A 19,439-nucleotide genomic window follows, 5' to 3' on the forward strand; every position below is an offset into this window, starting at 1 on the left:
GCTTCTCCAAAGAAGATGCATTCCTGTAGATAAGTTGGTGCCAAGCCATAAATAGAATACACACACACACACACCTCCCTACAGACAAACCCATTCCTCAGATTAGATTGAGGAACTGGGATGTGTCCATGGGTGGCAGATAGTGGGACAACCTGCAGATATGCAGGTTAGCTGCAATATAATTAGGATATACCTGAAGAAGAAGCAGACCATAAGCAGAAATGTAAGCAGGATGGGATGAACTCTGGAAAGAAGCAGTTCTACAACATACCACAGAAATCTAAAGATGCTTTGGTGACATGTGAGTATGGGCTGCCTTAAAAGTCCATCTCCCCAGCAGCAGGCAGAGGTACAATCAGTACTGCCATAGACCCAAGATGAAATTCATTAGAAGGACTTATGACTAGGCAGCCACAGACAAGGTTGCAGCAACTCTATTGGTTGAGGCACTGGAAGAAGAAAGCAATGGCAAGCTACTTCTTCACATATGCCAAGAAAACTCATAGAAAGAAGCTATATAAGAACAAATGTCAAGCTGACAAAATATGGCCACTGAGGAAGAGCAAAGAGCTCTAAGTCTAGGCAGTCTGATGTGGCTAGAAGAAATGTTTGAAGCTTATTGAAAACCCTTAGGATGGTAACATGGAACATCCACAGTATCAACTAAGAAAACTTGGATATTGTTAAAGCAGAAATAACATGGACTAGAATAAAAAAATCAAGAGTCTGGTGGCACCTTTTCTAACTTGTTTTATTGAAAAGCATAAGTTTCCGTGAGCTGCACCAGATGCATAGAGTGGCTAGACTGGTACAGGATTTCAATTGGGTTGTGATGGGGGGAAAGGAAGGGAAGAAAAGGTGTTTATGCAGGTTACATCTGAGACAGATCACTACTACCTTATCAGTTACCAACTGTAATGTGCTAAAAGCCCATTGGATTTGTTGAGACCTTCTGAGATGGCCTGAAACCTTCTGATATATGCAAGTGCAGCAACCTCTTGCTCCCTTCCCCTCATTTTCCCCCCATAAAGGTAAAGGTAAAGGTTTCCCTTGACGTAAAGTCCAGTCGAGTCCGACTCTAGGGGGCGGTGCTCATCTCCGTTTCAAAGCCTTGGAGCCGGCGTTGTCATAGACACTTCCGGGTCATGTGGCCAGCATGACTGCACGGAACGCCGTTACCTTCCCGCCGAAGCGGTACCAATTAATCTACTCACATTTGCATGTTTTCGAACTGCTTGGTGTGCAGGAGCTGGGACTAGCAACGGGAGCTCACCCCGCCGCGCGGTTTCGAACCGCCGACCTTCCGATCGGCAGCTCAGCGGTTTAACCCGCAGCGCCACCGCGTCCCATACTCCAATTTAAATTCTACACCAGTCTAGCCATTCTATGCATCTGACAAAGTGAGCTGCAGCTTATGACAGATTCTGCCTTTTAATAAAGCTTGTTAGTCGGAAAAGGTGCTACCAGAATCCTGATGTTTTGCAACCATAGACTAAAGTGGCTTTTCTCCTACAATGGACCTGAACAGAAACTCTAGGGGTAAGTGAAGTAAAATGAACAGGAATTGGACAATTCCAATCACATGAACTCATTTTTTCTATTCTGGATATGAAAGTCACAGAAAAAAATGGAATAGCAACTGTTGTTCCTCTCCAACTTCACATTTGGAGCTGATAGACAGACAGACAGACTTTCATCTCCAACTTCACAGCTGATAGACAGACAGAAGACTTCCATCTATTTGACTAAAGAATTCATGAATGAGTTCTGATTGCAATAGCATCGGTCTGTCTGTCCGTCTGTCTATCTATCTAGCTATCTAATTTGTATGCCACCTCAGTCACAGGACTCTTGGCAGCTAATAAAATAAGAAAATGTAAGAAAATATAAAAGTCTATAAAAACATAATAATAACTATCTTTAGAATTCATTGCTAAAATACTGAATATTAACACATTCTTCATAAGCCCAATAGCATATCATACGAAAAGATTTATTTACAATGCAGGTTGTTCATTATTGTAGACATAAAGTATAAGGAAATAACATTAAAAAAATGCATAGAATTTCAGGATCACAGTAGGGAAACACACGCTCAAAATCTTTCATATGTATTGTGTTAAAAAAAAGTCTCTTAGTTTCATCAGTTTCATTTATAAGTTAAACACTGAGGTGCATAATATCCAGACATCCATAAATGCACCAGATGTTGGTATTCTCAAGAGAAGCCTTCCAACTTTGGTTTACATGTTAACAGCTAACATAAAAATAACACCTGTTAGACAAGGCATGTAACAATTGTGTCTCAGATTTTTGCTACTTCAATAACATGTTGATAGACTGACTCATATGCATTGCATAGACTGCATGGGAAAATTCAGCATTTGCTAGACAGATGCAAAGCCATTATATTCACTTACAGCTGAATCAGTGGTCTAGCATACTAGTTTTCTCTTTTTCAAGAATGTCAGAATACCTGAGAACCATGAGGATTTTTTTTTATTTTTCAGAAGATTGGAAACAATTCAACCTTTGTTATAAACCCCTCCTACAACAGAGGGCTTTAGGGAAAGCTTTTAAAGACTGTCTGGTGCCTGAAGTGTATTGGAAGTGCAGTCTGGAGTATGTTCCAGATCAAAAGCAAGCAGATGGAATTTGAAGAGCAGTGAGCCATGACTCTTAAATAATGAGAGACAGAATTCCCTTTCCCATATAATATGGGCAAAGGGATCTTCATGTGCTTCTTGGGAAGTAGAGCAGTGCTTGGCATGGCCCAACAGCCCATCTTATCTGCAAAGGAAAGGTCAAAGCTCTTCACAGGCAGATTTCCATGAAGCACCAGCCTTGTGTTTTGGGGTTCCTGTTCTCAGAAAGGCTAAGCCTATCTACTCTTTATCCTGAAGATGCTAAATATATGAGCATTGGTGGTGGGACTGGATAGCTTTGCGACCACATGGAAGGAGCTGGCGACAGAGATTCCCCAAGAATTGGGTATGGACTACTTTATGTATGTATCATAAGTGTCAAGTGTGAAAATACTGACAATAATAGGAGACAAGACTTTATAAAATAAACCTGGGTTATCGTGCAATACAGCACAATCATGATTACAATGAGATTATTGAAATCTAGGCTGTGGAAGAGAAAAAGATGTTTCAAGAAAGCATCCAATGTTAAACTCACCACATGTTTTAATTGAGCAAAACTCCCAGGGGGTGTTTGGGTCAAGAGTGTAACACCATGGCCTCGGTTTACCATCTGGATTGCGGCAGTAGTTATCATCAAAGCCTTTGTCAGGGTATCTGCAAGCCACACCAACATGCACATTAACTGAGTCAGCTGCCAAGAGAAGCCAAGCTATGCAAGATACATTCCCAGTGACCTCCAGCCTAAAGAAAAGTCCAAATGCATAAGCTACTGAATGCCTACAGAGATAGGAAGAATATAGCCATCAAGAGAGCCCTCAGCAGAAACAATATCTTGACAAAAACCCATTTTGATATGATGTAGAACATCCAACAGGGTCAATCTGCTAATTGGGTAATTTCCCCCCATTAGTGTCCAGTCTGACACAATAGCCTTAATTTGCTTCCTCTGGATGGCCCAATTAAGTGTGGACAATGTAAACATTTCCTGGCATGGTAGACTCATTAAGCAAATGGATTCTTTAGTTCAACAGCCCTGGGTTCAAACTAAAAGCTATTTTCAACAAACTCCATTCTATTTTTAGAAGCCAGCGTATTTAGAGGCCATGCCCTCATTTCCAGCACTGTGAGGGAAAAGTCAAGAAGAAATTAAATTTCCCTTTGCCCTCCTTTATCTTGTCAGGTTTTTTTTCCCCCTGCTTATAATTACTTCAATACCCTTTTCCTAGTTATTCATGAAGAAAATCAAGAGGTGGTGGAGTTACAAGACAACAGAGAGCTTCTTGTATGAATAGCATTTCATTATTCATTTAGAACTAATTGTTTGTTTGTTTTACATTTATTACTTATGGTCTGCTGGCAGGTGAAGGTTAAATTGGTTTTAAAGGAAGGCACATAACAACTACCTTTGACCTAGAGGCCTTTGGGAACTTCCACAGATGTGGTCCTCACAGGAGGATCAAAACTTGATTTACAGTTGCCTACCGAAGAAGATTCTTTTATCCTCAAGGGTCTAAAAAAAATCTCTTCCTAAAACTTGTTTGAACACTGTAGAATACTGCTCCCTTAGAGGTGAGACTCAGCATGTTTCATCCCTTGTAACCAGGCTAGGAAGACATGATCAGGACCTCCTCTGACACAATACTTTTGTCCCAGAACTTTTAAGCAACCAAAGCAGCTGTGCTCCAGGGTTGCTCAATGTTGCTGACCCATAGAAAAATATCAATTTAAAACAGTCTAACTTTCAATAATGCAGGCTTTTATTAAATCTGTTCCAAATCAGGATTATAGCCCATCAGCTATATCCTGCACATTTTTACTTGGAAAAGTCAGTCCCAAGGTAACTTCCTTCCAAGTAAACATGCCAGACGGAAACATCTATGCAGAGTAAAGATTACTGTGAAATACAAGCAATGCCCAGCATTAAATTTGATTGCCAACTTATATTTATAGAAAGCTGGTCCTAAAATATATAATGGGCTGGACATAGCCACCTTTTCATATTTTCATACATATATTTTACTGACATTTCAGTCTGTGGCCTAATCTCTCTATGTGATGACAGATCTCAAGGTTGACCATCATTCTGTGTTTCTTGTCATATTCCCTACTCTTCATTTATCATTTAAGGAAATATTGACTCATGCTAATTTCCAAACTTAAATAATTCCTTACATGAGAACCAACATGGTCAGAAACAACTATCTATATGTCTCAATTATTCCTTTCCTTAGTGACTGTTATACCTACCTAATTAAGATATTCAAATTTTTAATCCTGTACTTATGCAGAACCGTGATCCTCACTGATCTCAGTAGGATTCAACCATGGGCATCATAGGAAAATCAAGGGGCAAATGATATCATGCATGTTATGACATCATCACATTATGTAATTTGCATCTGTTACATTATGTGTGACATCATCATGGCTTCCATCAGATGTCTATGGACTCAACCACCAAGTACATATATTTTCAGGGTCCTGCTACCAATGAAGATGGTTGAGGTCTTTGTGAAATGCATTCATCTTCAGTGTATGCAAAACACAAGATAAACAGTTGTTTTAACCTTCTATTTTTATGCTTCCCCATCCTCTTCTTTCAACTTACATTTGTGTTAAAGTTGAATAGATTTTTTTAAAAAAAATTATTACATTTATAAAAATATAAATTGATTATATATATATATATATATATATATATATATATATATATATATAAAATTGAATAGATTTAATGCTCTTCTTTGGTTCCCATGATTCCTAGATTCCAGACAGAGTAATTAATCTAAGGACTCCTCCTTCTTATATTACTAAAGCTGCTATCCAGGTAGTCACTGCAATAGGATAGTCACCCAAGCATAACTGACACTCCTTTGGGGAATGAAATGTAAAATGTACACTGCTGAGGTCAGCCCAAGTTATAATCCACCAATACAAGAATTTAAAATAAATGTTCTACAATCTGCATGAATTATTAGGATTCAGAACATTTTTTAAAAAAATGTTTATCCAGAAAATGCATTTTCAGAGATGAACTGCCAAGAGACAATCAGGAGTGGTAAAACCTCCTCCAATTTTTCCTCACAATAATAACCCTTTATGGTGGGTCAGTCTGTGAGAGAGGGACTATCCCCAAATCACTTGCTGAGTTTTCATTGTTGGGGGTAGGCTAGAACCTGGATTTCCCAAATCCCAATCCAACACCTTAACCACTACACCACACTGGATCTTGCTTGCTGGTGACCTGTCCAAACTCATTTATTCATTTTCACAGTATGTAAGAAAGGAAAAAATTGCCCTCTGAAGCATGTTGTTAGACATATCCCAGTTTCAGTTCAACAATCAAAGAATGCTTGTAGCTTGTCATGAATTATTTCATTGGTTATGCCTTGCCAATGTCTGAAAGTTTCTTTCCTCTGGGGAAAAAAAGGGTTCTGTTTTTCTACTTTATTCAGGGGGAGCTTGAGAATTTATCTAAAATTTCTCTTGACAGTGTTTTTGACCTGACTTTGTTGTTGGAGCTGGCCAAGGAAGTCCTTACAGGAGCTGTGGTTTTTTAATTGCACATTTTCCAGGCTCCCCAATGTCATGGATTTAATGGTAATGTGGGAAGCAATGAGAGATGGTTGTATAAGGAAAGATGGGTCATTTGTACACCTTGCTTTGTTACCTCATAGCTAAATATGTGTAAGAACACCACTCTTTTGAGAAAGAGAACACAGCATCCATGAGAATTTTGGCAAAAGTTTTTCCTAGTCTGAATGAAGGCAGGTTATGAAAACAATGATCTTGCCCTAAGTTTAATGGGAAGTAAGGAAAAAATCAGTCATGTTTCTACATGGCACCTATATTTAGTACATTTAGACAAACAGAATTAGCTGTTATACCAGCCTTAATATGCATTAAAATGAAACCTTTCTTGGAAATAAAATACCGCAGTTCACAGATGAGAAAATCTGTTCTTTGAGAAAGACCCACAGATCCTCAATAATAAATGCATGAATTTCACCCAGAATTTCACCTGGAAGGATCCTGATAAAACCAACATAAGCCACTTGATCTATCACCCGCCGAACCAACTCCATGGTTATTTGCATCAAAGGTAAGACATGGGTGATATTACCACGGAATATAATGTCTAATCTACAAGAAGCAATCAGTGAAACCCCATATAATCTTAGAATGATGTTGCATAGGGTATTAGAGGAAGAACATGGCTAGATTTATGCCCACATCTAAATAACAGTATCTGTCTGGTTCAAGAATAAAACCAGTTGGGAAAGGAAGCAAAATATGCAAGAGCCATAGCAACCCTTTTAAAATTTGCTGTAGGACGTTACCAACCTTGTAAAGTCATAACTGCCAGAGTTTTCCAAGTAAGTCACAATGCAGTTGGAAAACAAAATGAATGAATGATGAATCCAAGCCCACAAAAACTATCTGCCAAAGAGTGCAAAGTCAGATACAAATTCCTTTATCTCTAGTCCCATGGGCCAGCACTGACTATATAATGGTCCCCTGTGTTTGAAATTGCCAATGGCCTTATCAATCTATAGTCTTCTCATGCTATCTCTAACTCTCATTTTGGCATTCATTTTCATGGCATGTACAGTAGAACACTGCACTTAGCCATTCATCAATACTGATTCTGCTTTTGAAGGAGGTGGGGAAGGAACAAATAAATAAATAAATACTGATTCGACAACTTGGCAAGAACGTATTGTAACTTTCATAAGCAGAAATCCCAACCCTTGACAAGATGAAAGTTGAAGTATTTCTATAGAGATTTGTGTGAAAAGGCTGAGGTCATAAATAATGAGAATTATTTCAGTATCTCTGATAAAGTGCTTCTTTCAAGTTATTTTTAAGCTCTTCTTCCTGAACCTGTCTGTGAATGTTCTCTTTCCCTTTATTTTATTAAAATCCAGCTATCTAAATAATAATTTGTCTTCATGCCTTTAATTAGACACTTCATGAGTGCCAACTTAAAAGAGATTTCTTTCTGGTGTACAGTTAATATTAACTGTGAACTTCTTTAAGAGGGAGCTTGATTACTGCTGCAAATTCACTAAGAGAAATGGTATCATACAAGATTCAGCATGCGGTAGATTTCATGGACTTTATGCGATGAGATTATCAATCGGTTAATAAAATAATTAGCGTTGGCTTGTCTTTGATGGATGGAAATGTATGTGGGGATTATGAGGACTCTACCAGTCACCTCCCCAACACACTTTTCAGAGACCTTTACAAAATAATATTTCTGGTTCAATTCCTCTTTTTATTTGTTATCATGGTGAAAGTCCATTTCTCAGTCTAGTTGAAAGGTAAGTTTCAAACTTGACTTGGGACTGTAAGCCCAAGTACCAAGTGCTTTCCTCAGATGCCCCATCATTAAACATACAACTAACCTGAATAACTTTTTCATTGGTCCCCAGTTACTGGATTTATCAATCAGTGTTCATTTGGCCCATAGTTTTCTAACAGGGGATTTTCCACATACCTTCATTCATGCCTAGTAAGTGTCCTTGGTAGATTCTGCTGATGATATTTTGGCAGCTTTCACAGTTCATGTTTACTCTCTCTCTCTCTCTCTCTCTCTCTCTCTCTATATATATATATATATATATATATGTATATATATATAGTATTTTCTTTTTTCCTTCTTCTCTGGGAAGAATTCATTTGAAAGATGGGGTGTAAGTAGTGTAGGAATGGTATCAATCTATACAGCTTTGTTTAGCTAAATAAATGATAAAGACGAACTTGCCCAGATGCTCATGAGATACTCTAATGCTTTAATTTCCTACAGTCCATAGGTGCTATCAGTGTAAAACTCAAATGCCACTCTGTTTCACAGATTTATAGAAATGCAAAAGAACTGGCGTTTTTACTTCTCTGGGCGAAAAGGATGTCTGTGTGGTCTTTGAAGGTCCCAACGTTGACATTCCTTGCCTGTTTCAGTATGATCCATTGGGCCTCTGTAGCCTTCTCCATTGCATGTCATGCACTCAACTGAAATGCAAAAAATACAGCAATCTCACTGGGATGGTTACAGTACAATATTTCATTTCAACAACTAGAAACAGTCAGTCATAATGCATAGATTCCTAGGTATTTCTATGGAATCAAGACTAGAGTTATCACTCAATTTTAACTTGAAGAAGGTCACAATTTTAATTTGAAGAATTCAAATTAGACTATTGAAGGGAATCCACAAAACAAATTTGAAGGAAGTAATTAACTTCATTTTAGGGTCTTTTCCACCCTTGTTACTTCTTCTAGAATCATCCAATCACTGTTGTGTCAACACAACAGTAAGGAAGACGCTGGTATGGTGCATGTTATATCCATTCAGATATAACAGTAATTAAGTCAGGCTTTATGTAGCTTCTGTGATAACTGGGTGAAGTTAAAAGATCTACTGTGGAAGCTTAAAGCACAATGCCCCAGTAGCGATCACCAGAATTAAGCCTGAATTCTCCATAAGATGGTAAAAATGATCAAATATTCTTGAAACAGTAGTGAAGTTTTAAGATGCATCAAAATAGCCCCCATAATATGGTTTCCAGTTACAAGGGAAAGGGAGGGATCGGGAAGGGTGTTTTTTTTTCTATACGTAAAGACATTAAATCAAATTAAGACAATTTTAGAAAAGAACTCCTAATTTTGAATATCAGTCCCACTGTTCCAAAATAGCACTGCTATAATATCAACATGTTTTTTGCGAGTACTCATCCCTCCTTTACTTACAGAAAAGATGGGAGAAGCAAGAGATTGAGCACCAGGTTGCGTGACATAACAATAAACTTACTACTCAGCTATATAACCTAATTAAAAATTACAAAGTGAAACAGAGTTGTAGAGATGTGCATCTGAAACCAAAAGCAGAATGGGATTAGTAACTGCTAACATAATATTTGTGATATCCAACATTTGGTGATGTTTGAATAGTTCCCAGTTTTCACACCAAACTGAGGTCAAACAATAGCCAATATCCTGAGCATTACCTTCCGAGCAGAGGGGGATCTCACAGACTTCATGACGTATTTCGGGATTACTTGTAAAACACCAAGGGCCACCTTCTTCTCCTCGTGGGTTCCGGCAGTAGTTTCCTTGAAGATCTTTACCTCGATAGCTCGAAGGTAAAAAGCTAGTTTTAAAATGATAATCATTACAGTATAAGAGCATGCACATTGTGTTGTGAACCTTTCCATCTTTATGAATGAACGATCTGACTATGGACCTCCTTGTCCCACATATACATGGGTGTGGATGGGAAGAACATTTCCAGATTGAGACATTCCAAACCAAAACATTCCATCTGGAAAGGTCTATTCTTGTTCAGTAAGGTCAGAATTGATTAACTGATGGATGGATTGATCAAATGTATGTGCCATCTATCTCACTATATGATTTTTACTGTAAACCGCCCAGAGTCCCTCTTTTGGGGGAGATGGGTGGTGGCTAAATTTGAGCAATCAGTCAATCAATCAATTAATATGAGTGACTTCCTATTTCTACCAGTGAAGTCAAAACAGGATGTCTTAAGGTTGGAAGGTCTTGGTCTTGAAATTTGTGCACACCTTTAATCTCTCTCTCCCCTCCCCCAAGTATAAAGTAAAGGTTTCCCTTGACATGAAGTCCAGTTGTGTCCGACTCTAGGGGGCGGTGCTCATCTCCGTTTCAAAGCCGAAGAGCTGGCGTTTGTCCGTGGACACTTCCGTGGTCATGTGACCGGCATGACTAAACAGAACACCATTACCTGCCCGCTGAAGTGGTACCTATTAATCTACTCACATTTGCATGTTTTCGAACTCCCAGGTTGGCAGGAGCTGGGACTAGCAACAGGAGCTCACCCCATCACGTGGATTTGAACCACCAACCTTCCGATCGGCAAGCTCAGTGGCTCAGCGGTTTAACCCGCAGCGCCATCACATCCCACACACCCCAAGTATACACATACACAAATTCATACTCATGTATAACATTTAGAAATTTAAATTTAGAAACCATACTATACTTCTAGAGCAAAACAGTAGGCAAAATACTGTATCTAGGATTTAATAGGTAATTTTTGCTTACATGTATTTCTAGAACTACACACAGAGACCAATTTAAATAGTACCTCCCCTGAGGTTGCAAAGTAGAGGCATCAGGGTACTTTATACGTGGTTGACAGGCAGAAGGTATCATAACTATTACTTTATATTATCAGATTGATACTATTTAGAAGAACATATCCAATGAAGTTGGTTAAGAAGTCCTATCGCTATGCAATAGGGGTAAGGCAGTTTCACCCCAAAATAACATGCAACCTCAGTCAGCTTAGCAGAATCTTTAACCCTGGATGGTCTACAAATGTGATACATTTATGCTTTTACAATGAGTTTCTTCCCTTAATGGATGCAGGCCTAAAAAGTAATTGATGTTTCCTCTACCAGACAACATTCCATCACACAACATGCAACTCTAAGATTTCCATAGTCAGCTTATCTGAAAATTCACTACTTTTCTCAGATGCATGTTTTAAAACACCATCCTGGATGGCATACTTGGCTGTGCAGTGCAGTCCATCATAGCTTTGTGCAATTATTTTATAATTCCTAAACCAAAGGAAACTTCAGGGAAGTTCTTTTGATAGATAATTACATGTCAGGTTTAACTGTAGTCTGCTCTTGTCGGGTACAGTATTAGGGGAATTTCCTTCTCTACCTCTCCGCAAAAACTCCTAGGCTGGGAAAGATAAGCCCTTGTTTCAAGATAGCAGCAAACAGCCCGGATAACCCAAAATTTGTCATTGTCCTTCAGCCTTGCCCAGAAAGATTCTAATAAACTTATCTACAGGAGCAACCAAAACAAGGAATTTGAGGAGATAAAATTTCAGCAGTTAGGGGAATTGGAAGCCAATATATGCTACAAGCTTTCTCAAGTCCTGCTGGGATCAGAACTCAGTTCATGCTTACCAGTGGCATGGAAAACTTCCCAATGTGCCACTGCACCAGCAGAATTTCAGAGAGAGGCAATGTTCCCATTGCTGCTGTTGCAACCTGAGCAACTGGACTGGATCATGAAAGGGTCTGCGAACAATGTGAGAACATTAAGCAGACAAGTAGGGTCTTACCCTCATCACTGCACCTCTGTAACTCTGCCTGCTCCAAAACAAGTCAAACAGAACAGGGAGCAGCGGTTTTATCTGCCCTGCTAAAGCTGAAGTCTTAGAAAATATCAACATCTCAAGAGATGTGGGACTTCTGCCATAAATCCTCATGATATTTCACAATACTGCAGGATGTTGGCTTAAAGAAAAAATTACTAGAGAATAAGGTCCTCTTGGGGACCTCCCAATTTCCACAAAGCTAACCTCTGTTGCAGAGTCACAGATGGGTAACTCTTTGTCCTTGTCCTTTTCCCTTTATCTAACTAGTATGAATTTAAAAAGAAGAGAGTGATAGAGACTGATAGCAAATTCTAAAAGAATGAGTTTCTTTTTTTAAAAAAAAGCTTTAAATCAATTATCCAGCCTGTAAGCATCTGGCTTTTCTCTTTGCCTTATATATTGAGAAAATTAAAAATGATAAAAAAAAAACATATTATTTAGCTGAGTTCTTCTCCATCAATTACTTTTAAGTGGAAGGATAATAACAAGCAATAAAATAATGGCTTGCTATCAATATAGCATTTTTGCATAAGCCAAATTGTAGTAATTTACTCAAGACAATCTGCACGCAACATGAGCAAGGGCTGCACACTATTCTTTTTTAAAAAATAAAGGTGTAAAGCATGATGGTAGGACTATTTCCAAATATTTCCCAGCATGCTAACTTTACATCTTTATATTATTTATTGCAAGAATTTGGATGCCACCTGATTCATTAGACTTTGTTGTACTTTCTGAGGGCTACTTTAAATGATTATCTCCACTTTAAATAATTAGCTCCAATAATTAGCTCCAATTGTTCTAACTAGAGATCTAAAAAGTTAAATGCAAATTAAAACAAACATGAACTTGCAGATATCCGCTTTAGGACCAATAAGGCTCATCGGTTCTTCCAGATTCCTTGGAATAATTTCCCGTATTTTTTGTCACTGTACGTTCTTGAAAAGAAAAATGATAAAACTGTTTTCCTAGTGTAAAAGCTGATCTAATACTGATTGACTAACCCTTTTTCTCATGGAATAGTGTTCCTATTTTTGTACCATGTAACATGTGTTGGTCAGCTCATCAATGCAAGAATGTTTCTATTATACTATTATTCATTATAATAGAAACATAGATTCTATCATATGTGTCCATAGAGGAGTCAAAAAAAGCAAGAAGGTGGCTGCCACAAAGTGATGACCATCTTGAACTTTTTCACCCACCCCCTGCAGATACCCATGATCATATTCCATGTATTTAGATATTCAGAGAATAACTATTGATGGAAAAGGTAGGGCTGATCCTACCAATCTTACCTGTGCTCGTGAGGTATTGTAGAATTCCAGGCTTGGCACTCGATCCCACTTTTTGTGACTGATATATTTCCCTTATATGTTGACCCTTTGCCAATGATGCAATTTCTAACATAATCTGTTGGAGAAGAATCAAGAAAACAGAGCAAAGGAGAAGGTAACCAATTTGCAAAGAGCAGGGTATAGAAACCTAGCCGGTGACAGATAGCTTCACAAGTCTGTTCCATTCAATTTCCACTTTTATTAAAACACATTTTTTCAAAACCCATAAAAATGCATTTGCATTCATACAACATTCCTTTATAGTATACATTTCTGAATGTCCCTTTTTGTACATATATATCCTACTGGAGAACTGTGTCACACTTTTACTGAAGTGTGCAGACCAAAAGAAAAAAGTCTTCCTATCCATGTATTGTTAGCAAGGGTGAATAGAGGGGAGTATCTAAGCAGTTCAAAGGATGGTTCTGATTTTTTTCCGAATAAATAACAACAAAAAGAGGATCTAATCCAGATCACTGGCTTTATCTATATTCACTCATGGAACATTGACTGGGGCCAAAGAGCAATGCTCTGTTTAGCTTCATCTATCTTCCTTTAGCTTGCACTTCATCCAGCAAGTTTATTTTCTTAGAGGAGCATGGAGATTTTAGGCAACATTTTTTGGGGGAAACTGCAAAATTACAATTGCAACAGCAAAGGGTGAGCCCATTTTTTGTCAGGGGCCCTCCAAGCGTTCCACCCAATTTCTATTTCCCACCATTTTGAGGCAGGAAAGAACACATATTAAAACAGTGGTGTAAGCCAGAAATAAGCTTCAGTGGGAACACAGAAAACCCTCATCCTCTCCTAACCCACACCTATGACCTAGTCCCGCTTGGTCTGCATGATCACAGGACTCACTGAAACCCCCATCCAACAAATAATTGTCTTAACTCTGCAGCATGGCTAACCCAAATTGGCCACTTACCTTTCTTTTCATAGAGAATGAATGCATTGTCTGCTTTCTTCCTGACTCCATTTTCTAGGCTAGTAAAAGATAACCAATGGCAGCGTTTGGTTGTTTTGTCAAATGCGAAAGCCCTGGACAGAAAATAAAATAAATTGAACAGTCAAGTTCTACTGGGATATATGGTTTTCATTATCACCATAATTACATGGGAGAAAATCTCAGAGACAGGACAGAATTAATGTAACTTCAGATAAAACCACATTCTTACTTTTTTTTTTCTTCAGTTTACTGGACCTTTATGAATTTGTTGCCCTTCTTTCAGACTCAAGAGGATTAGGGTGTTCAGTGAGATACTATTTTGGTACAGATAAAGGTAGGGCAGTTTTAATTATGAACGTCATATGGAGAAAAAAAATTGATGTCACCAGATGTATATGTTGCTTTGTTGGATATACATTCATATATACATTCATGAATATTGACATGAGGCCCAATAGTATCATGATCTGAAGATTTTCCTCAATGTTTTTCTCCAACTATTTTTAATTTAGCCAAACTTGTATGAATAGCACTCACTACACAGGGAATTCTAAATTAAAAATATTTGTGAGTTTAGGTTACTACCCTTACCAATATTAAAACAAAAAAAAAGAAGATCTCTGAGTTTTGGAAACAATTTACAAATTATATTGCTAGCAATAATTACAGAGTTGCTTTCAAAAGGCAGACATTGTTAAAATTATTAAATGAAACCATTGATATTACTAATATTATTAATATGAAGTATAGTTACTAATGAGCTCACTAAGAATCAGAGACATAAGCCAATGTCCACTTATGTGGCCATCAAAGAGCATAGTGAAGAGATTCAGGTTTATGTTCTCAGTACAGCTCTTCACCAACTTTATCTGATCTCAGAGACCACCAGGGAATATTATGGATGTTGGCTGGACTGAGAGATAAAAAGAAAAATCTGCCCCAAAGGCAATGGCTCCATATTTTTTTGTTTTTTTGTTTTTGTTTATCCCACCTTTATTATTTTTATAAATAACTCAAGGTGGTGACCATACCTAATACTCCTTCCTCCATCTATTTTCCCAAGAACAACAACCCTGTGATGTGAGTTGGGCTGAGAGAGAGGGACCGGCCCAAGGTCACCCAGCCGGCTTTCGTGCCTAAGGTGGGACTAGAACTCACAGACTCCTGGTTTCTAGCCCAGCACCTTAACCACTAGACCAAACTGGCTCTATTGTTGTGAAGTAAACCATATGAATATCTACATGAATTCACCATGAGTCAAGTACAACTCAAAGGAGAGTTTATCTTTTATAGGATTGTGCTGCAAAAGTTTGTGGACTTTCCAATATCTCAGTGATGAAAAAGAGTGACTTCTGATTCCGAAAAAGATCACAATAGTTCTTGAAATTAAAAGGCAGATACCTTTCTAGTATCTAGTGTGAGATTGTTTTAGAAGAGAGACAATGTGGATGCCTTCCCTGGTGACACTTCTCCATGATAATTTTCATCATTCTAAGTTGAAAAAGTTACTCAGGACAAATTCACTGCCTGAAATCAGTCATGGAGAGGTAGTATTGAAGAAATTATCAGCATATGGCTGTACCAGGCTGACCTTTTGGTGCATGGAAGGAAGCAAAGCATGGTTGGTTCTGGTTAGTTCCAAGAAATGCCAGGATGGTAGGCACTGAAGAAGGCAGTGGCCAACCATGTCCATACTGTTACTAAGATAACTTCATCGTTCTGCCCATGTAGTCACCAGGAGTCACATGCAATTGTACCTTTTTCTTCTTCTGAGAAACAAGCTTGTTTCCCAAAAGGTCCCTTGTTGACCAGGCCCATTACTTTATATGCTAGAGCAACAGGATGACTTTTTAGTGCTTTTGGCTGCCTTTTGAAATACAGATGAAAAGTTTTGAATCTTTGTATTTTTGAAAACTATTTTCCTTATAAATGAACTTTTGGGCAACTACCGTATTTCATCCCATACCTTCCTTCAAATTTGGAAGTGGCTAAGAAATAATGGTGACCAAATAACTTTCAGGCACCAGAGAAGCAAGATTTTGTTCTGTTCAAAATATCTGGAAAGGTCAGAATGCACCAACAAGCTTTGAACAAGCTTCAGATCCATCATAGCTTTGCTCAGTTGATGATAGCGGTCAGAAGTGTACTTTCTTTGAATTAAATGAGGTTGTACCTAATTGACGGAGAAAACACAACTTGAAGAATGTAAACAAGCATTTTGTTGAGGGCTTCACTCCAGCTGGACCCAGTAGGAAGGATTGTGCTGCCGAGAACTTAATTTATGAGCAGTGGAGGTCACAATGATCTATCATCAGGAGTTTTGACTCTGATTTCAGAAATGATTATATGGAAGACAAATAGTTTTTCTTTAAAAAACAAACTTCTGCACAAGAGTAAACTGTGTGGGAGGAGAAAATGTTACCAATAACTGGTGGACTCTTATTATTCTTCACTTAGTCTCAACCAGATTAAGTATCAGTTGCATCACAAACAACTTCTAGTTCTGGCCCAGAATCTGTCATACTCAAGGAAGTTTGAGAATCTCAAGCTTTTTTATCCGCCCCCTCATGGAGTCAGTACTATAAGCAGTGTATGTTTGCCGTTTCCACTGGAAATTTTCAAAACAGCTATAGGCTTTGTTTTTGTTTGTAACCACTGGATGCATGAAAATCCAATCTCTATAAACCTAAATGCAAGGAAACAAGCATTGCTCTAGGATCTTGAAATCCCAATTCTTAAATCTTTCCAGTCTGTGGATATGTGTGCCCACACACAGGCTCACTTCCATATTTTTAAAATCAATTCCCCCTTTCCTTCTAATTGGGTTGGATGCCTCAGGCCAAGCAAGCCAGGAGTAATTTGGACCCTAGACAGATTGGAAAAAAAAAAAAAAAACTATCTGGTTCCATGGGGGGATCTAGGTTATCTACTGCTATAGGCCAACCAAAAAACAGGCAGGTATCACAATACTTCCTATGTTACAAAAACTGCCTAAGAAAAGACAAAATGCACAAAGATGAAGATGATCTGGTCAAGGGCTTGAAAATACTTCTTTCATGGTAACTCTGAATTCTGAGTTCAGGGCCTTGGACCATTTCTCCATTTCTCTGTTTTCTAATTAAGTTCAAAGTGATATGAAGACCACAACGATCATAAACAATCCAAAGGATTTAAGAGCAATGGGCCTCTTTAGAAGTTATCTTCACTCACCTTCTGGTCTGCATTCAGGAAAAAAAGATAGATTTGTATCATACTTCCCGGAAGGAACATCCAAACAAAGTCCAAGTCATACAAACCTCTAGCATTGGGTCCATCAGCCTGCCTTTGCCTGGTTTTGCTCAAATATTCTCCTAAAAAGCAGAACCTTTAGAGACAAAACGTATAATATTCCTTACTTGCAAATGAATAAAAGTCCTTTGCTTCTGCTGCATCTCTTGGCACACTGTTCTGTAGTATTTAGCTGCTTAGTTTTCACTTTCAGTGTCTTGTCTATCCTTAGTAATGAAGTATCAGCTGTTTTCTTGTAATCATGAAGGGCATTTCTTTTCCCTTTGCTTTCTGTGAAAGGAACCCACAAACAAATCCATGCATTCATCATCCAAAGAAAGGGGACTTGATAAGGAACAGACATATATTATTAACAACATCACTCAGTAGTGTTTTGTTCTCACTAGCAACAGGGGACAGGCAATATGGTTTTAGGCTGCAGTTTGTAGCTTTTCTGGGGAGGGGGAGAAAAGCTTATTAAAAGCCCAAGAGTTTCCCTTTAATAACTGTATTTAAATTGCAAAGAAAAAACTGAAAATTAAGTCTCTGGTACAGGCTGGAACTCTGTGTAGGAGGAATGTCAGACAAAAGGGAGCTGGACGTGATTGGGAAAGGAAAGTAGAGGAGATTGCTTTAGTCTTTGACTAACTGCCCATTTTTATAGACAATGCTCAAGCTTGGTAGTTTGTTCAACATGCAATTCAAAGCCTCCATGGATGTTCTAGGCCTGAGGTCTCTAACCTGTTCCAGGTGTGTGCATATAGGAAGCCCCCCTGAGAACACGTGGCTATGGTGCTAAATTAGGGCAAGACAAACCTCAGAGTGAATGTATGAATTGAAACTATGTAGTTTTTTAGGGAAGGATTAAGGTTGCTCTTCAAGTTTCTGACATATCATGGAAGGGAGTTAAGTATTAATTCATGGTCCTGACCAAAATGACCCTGCCCCCATGCAGTTCATACCTGGAGGAAAGTTCCACTGGCACCAATGGAGCCAATACCAGTAGGGATGTCAGCAACTATTAAGACTGTGGAAAGCTTCCGTCAAATCATCCACATCAGAGGTGATTCAGAAATCAAAGGAGAAACCCACTTTCCTTCAGCAAATCAAATCAAGTGGCCTCAGAGGGCTTCTCATGCATGCAAAGGGCTCTGCAGATTTCATGCCTTCCCTGATTCCTCTGGGATTGTTACCATAAACAGTGCCTAACCCTAAACCGAAACTATAGTAAAAAATAATAAAACACACCCTGCTGCAATTTTACTTCCATAAGTAAGTAAAGGAAGAAGGGATTTGAGTGATATGGTTGATCTTGATGCACATTGCTGCCAATGAGTTTTAATTTGTTGATATTTTTATTCTCTATTTGTGTGATGAATAATCCACTATTCCTTCAGGAGCTCAAGCAACTACATCATACCCTCCTCCAATTCTTCCCCACAACAATACCCTGAGAGATAGGTTGGGCTGAGAGACTGAGTATCTGACCCAAAGTTAGCTGCTGTAGCTAAGAATGGACTTGAAGCTGGGTTTTCCCATTCCTAGTCCAACACCTTCACCACTGCACCTCTCTGGCTCTCCACTGAATTCTCTGCCAATCTGAGGGTGGCAAAGCTAACTTTGCTTTGGTCTTGCTTCACTTTTTCAGCTCTCCGCTTCTTGTGCTAATAGAGTGTCTTTCCATGCTGGTCCTGCCAACCAACCATGTGTTGAACCCAGCTCTCAGCATTCTGCAGATAGATTCAAGGAGGCTGGTCCAGTCCAATACATACTCTTGAGCCAAATCTTCTGGATGCCTGAGGAAAGTCCCTTATTAATGAGTCAATGGATGCCAGGCTAACACTTCTGGGCCCTGGACCAAAAGTTTTAAGAATAGAGCATGGCAAGATAAAAATGGCATGGTTTTCATACCAGCTGCTTTCCCTGCAGCCTGACTGTTTCTGACGCACTGTATCTCCCCATGTCAACCTGTTTCTATGGTCCTTATTAAGTAAGTATCGTAGAGGAGGTCATAGGTGAGACTTGTTCAAAAGATGCCAAACACTACTAGTTTGCCTTCCCAGCCTGGCATTCCCAAG

The 19,439-nt window shown here is 38.7% G+C and overlaps 1 protein-coding gene across 1 annotated transcript in view; it reads right to left on the reverse strand.

The window, feature by feature from the left end:
- HGF (hepatocyte growth factor) overlaps window positions 1-17,689 on the reverse strand; it is a 55,954-nt gene extending 38,265 nt beyond the window's left edge. Inside the window, exons 1-6 of the mRNA XM_063309362.1 lie at window positions 17,490-17,689; window positions 14,074-14,186; window positions 13,107-13,221; window positions 9,659-9,801; window positions 8,543-8,663; window positions 3,184-3,302 (exon numbers count right to left, since the gene is read on the reverse strand). Of these exons, the coding sequence (XP_063165432.1) occupies window positions 3,184-3,302; window positions 8,543-8,663; window positions 9,659-9,801; window positions 13,107-13,221; window positions 14,074-14,186; window positions 17,490-17,689 (811 nt within the window). The remainder of the gene's footprint in view (window positions 1-3,183; window positions 3,303-8,542; window positions 8,664-9,658; window positions 9,802-13,106; window positions 13,222-14,073; window positions 14,187-17,489) is intronic.
- Between the last annotated feature and the right edge of the window lie 1,750 nt (window positions 17,690-19,439).

The sequence above is a fragment of the Candoia aspera genome, chromosome 7 (assembly GCF_035149785.1).
Source record: "Candoia aspera isolate rCanAsp1 chromosome 7, rCanAsp1.hap2, whole genome shotgun sequence".
NCBI lineage: Eukaryota > Metazoa > Chordata > Lepidosauria > Squamata > Boidae > Candoia > Candoia aspera.